The sequence below is a fragment of the Festucalex cinctus genome, chromosome 8 (assembly GCF_051991245.1).
Source record: "Festucalex cinctus isolate MCC-2025b chromosome 8, RoL_Fcin_1.0, whole genome shotgun sequence".
NCBI lineage: Eukaryota > Metazoa > Chordata > Actinopteri > Syngnathiformes > Syngnathidae > Festucalex > Festucalex cinctus.
In genome coordinates this window covers 19,331,312-19,342,231 of record NC_135418.1, presented here as the reverse complement: position 1 = coordinate 19,342,231, position 10,920 = coordinate 19,331,312, and the positions used below count along the sequence as shown (strand labels likewise).

Here is a 10,920-nt window from a genome sequence, read left to right as displayed (position 1 = left end):
TGTCATAACTGAGGTTGCTGTCATCGACGTGTCACTGTCACCATCTATGTCATCTTTGCAATAAAGCTTATTAAAGTGAAATGACTTCATCTCTATTATCACAAGCCAGGAGAATTGTTATTTTTTTATGTAATATTTCTAACCATGTTTCCAACGGGCAGTTGTAGCCCCTCAACAGTCAACTTCTGTGTCATATTATGTCATAAAGCTGAAAATCGCTATTGTGCACGCACTTTTATTTTTCTGATCTTGACAAATCAACAGAACATTATTCTAAAAAAAAGTCAAAAGCAAGTTGTATTTTGTGTAAATTAAGCCAACACGTTGAATCATGGCATTTTGACAACCTGCTGAGGATCCAGTCGTCCGTTTTCTGTGCCGCTTATCCTCAGTAGGGATGTTTTCCATTTTATCTGCACCAGTTAGAAGTCAACCAAAGCATGAGAGGATAATCCCAAAGTGATGCTAAGTGATGACCATTACAGGGAACACAAAGATCTGGAAAATAAAGGGACCATGTTGCTTGAGCACAGAAGGCGCGTCAAGGACGAGTTGGCTCATCTGGACTCTTGAGAATATCAAGATGGAAGCAGACAAAGTTGACTTGAGGGCCCAAACGTTGGGTTATCTCGAATTCTCGCGTTTTATGACGGAGGCAGGAAACGACGACTTGGGGTTTCTTAATCTTCACCAAAAAGAAGATATTCCCAGTGAGCAGAATAAGAGCTACAATTTATTGGCAAAGCATGTATCACACACTAACAGCTCAGACTCAGGGAAAGCTGAGATGGCTCTGCTTGAATGTCGTTGTATGGAGATGGAAACACGGAATGAAAGCATGAGGACACGTATTGCTCAGCTTGAGGAAGAAAATCAGCTCTTAAGATTGCAAATTAAAGAGAAGGTGACACTGACTGGGATGAATGATCTTTCCGCTCAGGAGTCGGCTCATCTTGGACCTCAAAATGTAGCTTTGGAGGAAAAAATCAAACTACTGGAGACAGAGAATGATGACATGAGAACACAGCTGAAATTGCATCAAGAACAATTGCAAGATAATAAACACAGTGAAATGAAAGAGAGGGTGAATGAAGATTTAAGGGCACAAGTTAAAGAACTTCAAGAAAACAAGAACTGTCTCGATGATGACATTAGATCCCTGAAAGATGCGTTAGCTCAAGCTCAATCTCAGAGTGCAAAGACGGAAACACAGAATTGCGAATTGAAGGCACAAATTCAAGCCCTTATAGAAGACAACAGCCAGGTACACTATGAAGTTAAGACCCTTAATGATCAGATGTCTTTGCTTCAGTCTCAGAAAGCAAAGACGGAAGCACAGATTAGTGACTTGAGGTTACAAGTGAAACAGTTTCGAGAAAACGAGGATACTTTAGTTAAGCAGAATGAGTCACTCGAAGGTGAGGTTTCCCATCTTGAAACCTGCAATACGAGGATGGATAAACAAAATGAAACCTTGCGGACACGAGTAAAGAGTCTGAAAGAAAACGAGAACAACTTAAGTGAGAAGATTGAGACGCTCATAGCCGATTTGTCCCAATTTGAATTACAGAGGGAAAAGGATCAAGCTGAGATTTATCGTCTTAGAACAGCATTGCAGACATCTGCGAGCCAAATAGAAGATCAAGACGATCTATTGAGGAGGATAGTTGATGCTGAATCACTCATGGAGAAGGAGCAGGCAGAGAAGGAAAAGATAAGTAACAAACTAGTTGAGCTCGACGACGAGGCTAATTTTGTAAGAAAGCAAAACGATGCTGTTCGAGCCGAGTTGGAGAATAATACATTTATTCAAGAACAACAGAGTGTGCAGATTGCTGCACTGAAGGCGGCATTACAAGAGCAACAGCTCCGGTTTGAGGAGGCTCAATTTTTAATCTATTGCAAAGATGATGAGTTAGCGAAGCAAAACAGGAAAATTGTTTATCAAAATGAAGTCACGGAGGAGCTTAACACCCATCTTAGCAGTTTTAAGCAACAAATACACGATCTTAAAGGCCAGCTGGAATGCAGGCAGATGGACGAGATATTAACCAATAACATTTGTGGAAATCTTGTGGAGACGATGGCGCCCGGGCACGAGCCAAGTACTGAAAACCAATTGGGCTTGAAGATTGAGATAAAAGATGTGAGCCTGCAAATCAAAGATCATCCAAACGATCGCTTAATTGAGCCAAAAAAGCTTCGACAGCACACGTTGGCTTTGCGTGACGCTCCGAGTCTGAAGATGGAAACAGAAAATGAAGAACTCAAGACCCAAATTAAAAATCTTCAAGAAAATCAAGTCAAGCTCACTGGGCTGAACAGGCACCTGAATGAAAAGGTGGCTCATCTTGAATCTTGGGGTGTAGATGCAGATTTGGGAGCACAAGATGAAGACGTTCGCCAAAACGAGGACAGGCTGACCAAGCAGAACCATCTGCTCAGCGAGAAGCTGGCTGATCTCGAAACGGAGGGTGGAGATTTACGAGTGCAAGTGGAAGATCTTAAAGAAAATGAGAAGCTCCTAAAGCAAAGGACAAAAACCCTCATCGCTGAGTTGGAACAGTACAAAATTGAGCAGAACCGCCTGAAGACAGAAGCTCACGCACTCAGGACCCAATTGCATGATCAAAGTGATCTACGGAGGAGGATAGATCATGCCGAATTGCAAATGGAGAAAGACTTGGCAGAGAAGAAAAAATTGAGTAACAAAGTGCGGGAGCTTGAAAAAAAGGACAACTCTTTCAAAAAGCAACACGGCATTGTTCGGGATCAACAAAGCCAACAGATTGCACAGCTGATGGCGGCATTACAAGAGCAGAAACTCCAGCTTGAGGAGGCTCAATTTCTCCTCAATAGTAAAGACGATGAGTTGGGAAAGCAAAGTGAAGTCATAGAGGAGATGAAGACTCTCGTTGGGACTTTAAAACATGAAAATTGCGATCTTCAAGGGCTGTTGGAACTCAGTCAAACTGCAAATTATGAGCAACCTGTTCAAAGATCAGATGCGGTGCAGCCGGGTGAGGTGCAACCAACGTCCGCTTTGAGCAGACTTCCCAATCAGACCAAAATTATTTCCTATAGACATTTTAGAGCGCTTAAAAAAGGTTCGACATATTTCTTTGGAAGACTCGCTATGGTCGCGGTCCTTCTTTTTCAAGCTTTGTTTTTATATATCATATCTTCCAATGATAATGTCTTCTCAAACTTAGCTTATCTGTTTTACGGATGCTAGGTTTTGTATTACAATAATTCCTTGTCTTTGGAAAGTGCTGCTCGAGTCATATATGACTTGTTTCATAAACTTCACTGGGTTTTAGTTTCATTTGATGATAGTACTGTATAGTTTGGTTACCGACTAGTCTCTTGTCAATGTATTTTTTTTGTATGTATATAACCTGACAAGAATATGTGGACTCTTATGGAGAGACGTTTTTTTTTTTTTTAAATCAGTCTGAAAATAGTTAGTAACCAAAATGTTTTAAACAAGCCACTTGCTTTGTATTAAACAATTGTGTTGAAATCAGCCCATGTTTTTTCCTCAAACATTTTGCAGTACACCCCACAGGGCTTTGATAACATAATACCTCACAGCCCTTTTATCCATCAGCTGCCAGCTATATTCATTTTATCTGCTATCTGCTGTTGAATCATAAAGGTGAACCTACCAGCCCATGCATGACTTTACTGAGCTGCAGACATATGTTTGATGTCAAAGGAAAACTGCATCTCCTGCAAGATTCGAGGTCAGTCTTGTAAGAAACACCTTGGAGCTCTTGCCAATAACGGTAAGAATTCAAGACAAATGGCTCGTATAAAACAGCAACAATTACAAAAAAAAATTACTGCCTCATGGAAAACAGCCCCAAACCATGATGCACCCTCCACCATGCTTCACGGTGGGGATTGTCATGTTTTGGTTCTGTTTAGGGTGGGTTTTACTTTGTTTTTGTTGGGTTTTTAGTTTGTCATGTTTTGATTTCCTGGTTTTCCTAGTATCGTTAAGCCTTTCCATGTCCACCTGTGTTTACCTGCCCATCCTCATGTGCCATCCAATCAGCACCCCCTTCCACTTGTGTCTTGCCCAGCTGTGTCTCGTCGTGTGTAATTAGTGTGTGTATTTAGTTATCGGGTTTTGTGTCAGTGGTGGTCGGTTCGTTATTCTTGTTTCCCCACGTTCATGTTGCCAGTGTTTTCGGCTGCTCCTGTATAGTTTTCCCTCTGGTATTTTTGTATTCGTTGTCACCAAGCCCTGTTTGCTACTTTGGTTTTGTTGGATTAAATTTTACTTCTTTTTTCGCACCGCTCTGCCTCCCTGACTCGTCCGCCTCCTGCATTTGGGTCCACCACCACACTTCCGCGTTCATGACAGGGATGAGGTGTTGATGTTGGTGAGCTGTTCCATTTTTCCTCCACACATGACGTTGTGTGTTCCTCTCAAACAATTCAACTTTAGTTTCATCAGTCCACAAAATATTTTGCCAAAACGTCTGCGGGGTGTCCAAGTACCTTTTTGCAGTATCTTGTGAGGTACGCAAAAATGTCATCCTTAGTTTTCAGTGACCCAAAACTCGTGTTTGCAAACACCGTCATGACATTTACCTGGGTTGCTTAAATTCACTGCCATTGACGGAAAAAGACGTCAAATTTTTGCTGGGCTGGCAGTGAATGTGTTAAGGGTTGCAAGATGTCACAAACATCATCCATCTTTAATGGATTCATTGGCACTTCTTTGGTTCCGGCTTTTGTTCAGGGCACATCGGAGCTGAGCTTTCCATTTGGCGGGATTGGGTTCGTTAGTCCCTTCCTGGAATTTCCCCGTCTCCACAGCCCACGCCTGGAGGAACAAATCAATGTATGGAAATATTGATATCCCACGAGTAACACAAAGATATTTTATGAGATGCAACATACCAATAATAGATACCCAAAAATAGACAATTACATCAGATCAGATTCAGTTTATTGTCATTACAACAAGTGCAACGAAACAGTAAAGTGCAATCCCATTCAGTGCAACGAAAAAAATACAAGTTTCATAACTATAACTATACATGACATATACATCACATCCATAACTATAAATGCCCTCTAAAGCAGTGATTCTCAACTGCTGTCACACTCGACCAATTTTCTCATTTGCTGCCAAATGTTGCCTCTTTTTACATGCTTAAATGTTCAAACTGCCTTTTAGAGTTCCTTAATATGTATACAGCTGAATACACAAAAATAAAATCCACTTGTAGCCGTCAAAATGTATTTATTTATTTATCCATCCATCCATCCCCAGCAGTCTCACAAAAAGATGTGGGATTTGTAAATCTAAATACCCCACTGCATGATAGTACAGTATGTCACAATATATAAAAGAAGTTCAAGACTTGTAACAACCCAGATAAACCTCAAGATAAGTTTCCTCACTGGCCACAAGATGCCCGTAAAAATTCCATTGATTACATCGATAGACTAATATGAAAGAAATATGGATCACTTATAGCTTACTTTAATCCACCAGTAGATGTCGCCCAAGCGTCAGCAATCCCTCCGCACAAACCAGTCACACTTCCAACCGCTTCAAGCTTAATATGCTTGATTCATAACCATTAGGTCAGTATGTGGGATTCCCTTCCAAGTCACTTATGACCATATGTAGCCAACTGATGGAATTGCATTATTTTCTACACACATTAATTTGAAGTTGTAGCAGTTCAGTCCTGTAAAAAAAAAAAAAAAAAAAAAAGTTTTTTAGTCCTTGTATATATATTTTGTCACCTTTCCAAAATGTGCTCCGAATATGGAATTGCCTAGCTGTGACTCTGAATCGACTTTAGTGTCAACAACCACCCAAACATTCAAATGTCATCCAGTTTGGGCCCCTTCAACATTCGAGGCCAAGTTCTGAACAGTTCCCTTGGTTCTGAAATGATCTACTCATCTGTTTATCAGACTTTTGTGAATGTAACCGCTAAAATTGAACTTCCTTCAAAATTTTGCCTGCACACATTTAAAATAAATGACATGGTCTGAAATCACTTCTCTCCTCAGTTGTCCATTTTCAGAAAAAGCTATTGAAGGTTTCCCTTGTCATCACTTCCTTTTCCAACAATCTGAAAAATGAGATACATAGCATCATTTAAAAACAGTTTTATCAGCCGTAGCATGGGTTGCAATCATTTTGGGTCGACTTGTAGTTCCGAACAGATCTACAACAGCAACAAATTGTTTATCAAATAATATATTTCATAGAGAGTCATTTCCAATTCCCGAGTGTGCGCATACAACTTAAGTGAATTAATAGAATGTTATATCCATTAAAAAGCATCCTTAATCTTAAAAGGTTTCTCAGAAAAAGTAACTCAAGACGGGCTATGAATCAACAGATTTCATATGTGAGATTCTTCATCAGCTGACTATTAACACATTCACTGCTAGCCCAGAAAAAAAAAATGCATCCTTTGACGTCTTTTTCCGTCAAAGGCAGTGAATGAGTTAAACAATGAAAATCATGTATGTCAACACTGTAAATCTTGATGAAGTTCGACTGTATGAATTGCAATTTGAGAGACTAAATTGGACTCGACTAGTCACTGAACTGTACAGTACACATCGTTAGACAAATACAGTAATGCCAAATGTTCTTCATATTTCAGGTGGCATAATGAATTCCTACTGAGGAACTGGAAGAACCAGTCTTGGTTGTTTTGGCGGATTTAAGGTGTGATAGAAGACTGCTGTCTAGCTTTATAGGATTAAAAAGGGTAAGATGACCTTTTATAGTATAAATAGTTCAAATACATCTTCTGTTATATAATCATAAGACTAAGTCAAGTCAAATTATAATTAATATATAAATGTAATTATAATGAGGGAATACAATTATTAGTAATATAGAGAAAATTATTAAATTGACTATAAATAATACAGTAAGGTAAAACAATAATTAAAACTAGTTTTCATCATTAGACTTGACAAGATATTTGTTGAACACTAAAAGAGGGTTGGAAGCATTATGTATCATTTCAAATTTAATAATTGAGCAAACATAAGGATAAGCAAACAACACAGTCAGCCTTGAGGTTCACGAATCGTAGAATATTGATCGGCCAAAGAAGTAAAACAGTCTCATTAATAGGTGTCCAATTCCCAGAAGTTCCACAGAAATGATGCATTCACAAGTTCTGTTAAATCCTCGCTGCTGTTTTCTCGGATGACCATAGCGAGATGATTGTCCTCAGGGTTGTGATGCTACATGTTAATCCGCCATTAATATTTCTTCCATGCGTTTCAACTTGCGCTGAAATTCATGTATTGATTGTGCCAAAGTGATAAACAGAAGGTCATCTCCACGTTTGTCTCCATGATTTATTTCTTTGGGTTTTAATGTTAAGAAGTCATCTTTAATGCAGCGAAGGACGATTCCAGACTCTTCAACTTGAAGTTTATGATCTTTGAATTCAGTTTCCAGGTGTGCAAGATTTTTGGTCTGCTGTTTTCCAATAAATTTATGGTCTCCTAGTTCTACACCAACTATCTCATTCATTTTTAGAACGTTATCCTTTTCATCAATGTCACATTGGCTGTTGCTCAACTTTTCAGTTTCTGTAGACTCCGTTTTAGCAAGAGTTTCCACATGATCGATGGTCTTCTTCAAATAAACTGGATCTTTCAAGTGAAACAAAAACGTCTGTGAGTCTAGTTTGGACTGAGGACTCTTAATATTTTCCTTGTCAAGTTGAGATTCAAATTGGCACAAATCCGAAATAATGTTCTCCGTCTTGTCGTCGTCGTTGCGATATTCAACTTTGGCCTTTAAATCTTCCCTCTTTGCATGCCAGCGTTCGATATGAGCCAGCTTTTCTTTAAGATGGCTGTTCATCTCAGTCATTCTGACCTGATCTTGTTGAAGTTCCTGAAACGGTGTCCTTAATTCTTCTTTCTCGGTTTCCATTTTGAGCCCTGATGGCTCACACAAAGTCAAATGCTTGAAAAGCCTTTTTTGCTCGATAAAAGGGTGACTGTTTTGATGAAGCGCTTTCATTTGCACTCTCGTTTTGTTCCTATCTGTCCTCAAATCCAACTGATTGTCACTGACGCGCTCCTCGTGTCCTGTCTCGGCAATGCGTTTGTTTTCCATATTCCTGAGTTGCAGTTGGCTCTGAAGCTGATGTATCGTTTGTTTCAAAGTGCTAACAAGAGAGTTTAGTTCTTCCAGTTCTCTCTTTTGTTTAGCCAACAACTCATCTTTACTATAAATGACAAATTGAACCTTGTCAAGTTGGTGCTGTTGGTCTTTGACTGCCGTCTTGAGTTGGGCAATTTGTTCAGACTGTTGGTCACGGAGAGATATAAGTTGCTCTTGCTCTTCTCTCACTCTGTCATTCTGTTTTTTCAAATCCTCGTCCTTGTCCTGAAGTTCACGCAGTTTGTTGCCCAAGCTTTCGTTTTCTGCACATGTCGTCTTCAGGCGAGATTCAGCATGATCTAACCTCCTTAATAGCTCACCTTGGTCTTGCAATTGGAACCATACTGGCTGCAGTTTTGTTCTCATACAATACATATCGGCTTGATCTTTGTCCCTCTGAGTTTCGTCATGGGCCAAATTAGCCGTTAAGTTCTCAAGCATCTCATTCATGATATTCTCATTTTCTTTCAGAAGATTTACCCGTGCCTGAAGGTTTTCATTTTGTTTCTCTATCACTCCAGCCCACTTCTTAAGCTGAGCCACATTATTATTGAGGGACTCATTCTGCTTCGTCAAAGTATCTTCGCTTTCTTGAAGACATTTGATTTGCATCATCAAGTGAGTCTTCATCTTCACACTCCAGGACTCGTTGTGAGCCAGCTTTTCACAGAGGAGCTCATTTTGTCGCGTAAATGAGGTGTTAGTCTCTTCAAGGACTTTAACTTGTTTCCATAACTTTTCATGGTCAGTCTCCATGTTCACACTCCAAGTTTTAAACAGCGTCATCTTATGGTCATTCACTTCAGTCAGCGTTACCTTCTTGTTAAGTTTTGTTGTCAGGTCCGCGTCTTCCGTCTCCAAGGTGACAGTCCGACAATTACGCTGAGTCACCTCTTCATCAAGGGAATTCTTCTGCTCATTTTCTTGACTATCCTTAAGAATGTCACTTAAGTCTTTCTTCTCCTCTTCCATCTTGACACTCTGACATTCCAGATGAGCCAGCTTCTCATTGAGGAGTCGTTTTCGCTCAGTCAGTGCCGACTTTGTCTTTTCGAGATCGTTGTAATGGTCCGTGAGGCAGTAATTTTGTAATTGTTGCTCTTTTATATGAGCCATCATTTGTCCAGAGTTCTTACCGTTATTGGCAACTGGAGGTGTTGGACTGCTTCATGTTCTTAAGAGCTCCAAGGTATTTCTTACAAGACAAGACCTCGAATCTCACAGGAGATGCAGTTTTCATTTGACATCAAACATATGTCTGCAGCTCAATAAAGTCATGCATGGGCTGGTAGGTTCACCTTTATGATCCGACAGACGATAGCAGATAAAAGGAATACAGCTGGCAGCTGATGGATAAAAAGGCTTTGAGGTATTATGTCATCAAAGTCCTGTGAGGTGTACTGTAAAATGTTTGAGGAAAAAACATGGGCAAGAGACTAGTCAGTAACCAAACTATACAGTACTGTCATCACATGAAACTAAAACCCAGTGACTTTTAAAGTTTATGAAACAAGTCATATATGACTCAAGCAGCACTTTCCAAAGACAAGGAATTATTGTAATACAAAACCTAGCATCCGTAAAACAGATAAGCTAAGTTTGAGAAGACATTATCATTGGAAGATATGATATATAAAAACAAAGCTTGAAAAAGAAGGACCGCGACCATAGCGAGTCTTCCAAAGAAATATGTCGAACCTTTTTTAAGCGCTCTAAAATGTCTATAGGAAATAATTTTGGTCTGATTGGGAAGTCTGCTCGAAGCGGACGTCGGTTGCGCCTCACCCGGCTGCACCGCATCTGATCTTTGAACAGGTTGCTCATAATTTGCAGTATGACTGAGTTCCAACAGCCCTTGAAGATCGCAATTTTCATGTTTTAAACTCCCAACGAGAGTCTTCATCTCCTCTATGACTTCACTTTGCTTTCCCAACTCATCGTCTTTACTATTGAGGAGAAATTGAGCCTCCTCAAGCTGGAGTTTCTGCTCTTGTAATGCCGCCATCAGCTGTGCAATCTGTTGGCTTTGTTGATCCCGAACAATGTCGTGTTGCTTTTTGAAAGAGTTGTCCTTTTTTTCAAGCTCCCGCACTTTGTTACTCAATTTTTTCTTCTCTGCCAAGTCTTTCTCCATTTGCAATTCGGCATGATCTATCCTCCTCCGTAGATCACTTTGATCATGCAATTGGGTCCTGAGTGCGTGAGCTTCTGTCCTCAGGCAGTTCTGCTCAATTTTGTACTGTTCCAACTCAGCGATGAGGGTTTTTGTCCTTTGCTTCAGGAGCTTCTCATTTTCTTTAAGATCTTCCACTTGCACTCGTAAATCTCCACCCTCCGTTTCGAGATCAGCCAGCTTCTCGCTGAGCAGATGGTTCTGCTTGGTCAGCCTGTCCTCGTTTTGGCGAACGTCTTCATCTTGTGCTCCCAAATCTGCATCTACACCCCAAGATTCAAGATGAGCCACCTTTTCATTCAGGTGCCTGTTCAGCCCAGTGAGCTTGACTTGATTTTCTTGAAGATTTTTAATTTGGCTCACATCTTTTATCTCAATCTTCAAGCCCAATTGGTTTTCAGTACTTGGCTCGTGCCCGGGCGCCATCGTCTCCACAAGATTTCCACAAATGTTATTGGTTAATATCTCGTCCATCTGCCTGCATTCCAGCTGGCCTTTAAGATCGTGTATTTGTTGCTTAAAACTGCTAAGATGGGTGTTAAGCTCCTCCGTGACTTCATTTTGA

General features: G+C 40.2%; 1 protein-coding gene across 1 annotated transcript; it reads right to left on the bottom strand.

The window, feature by feature from the left end:
• Positions 1-4,946: 4,946 nt before the first annotated feature.
• On the bottom strand, positions 4,947-9,485 carry LOC144023865 (uncharacterized). Its single transcript, XM_077529788.1, has one exon. It carries the CDS (start codon positions 9,299-9,301, stop codon positions 7,253-7,255), a length of 2,049 nt encoding a protein of 682 aa, XP_077385914.1. The 5' UTR covers positions 9,302-9,485; the 3' UTR covers positions 4,947-7,252.
• Positions 9,486-10,920: the final 1,435 nt, after the last annotated feature.

Coding starts and splice junctions, on each gene's coding strand:
- LOC144023865 (XM_077529788.1), bottom strand. CDS start 9,301: ATGATGGCTCATATAAAAGAGCAACAATTACAAAATTACTGCCTCACG.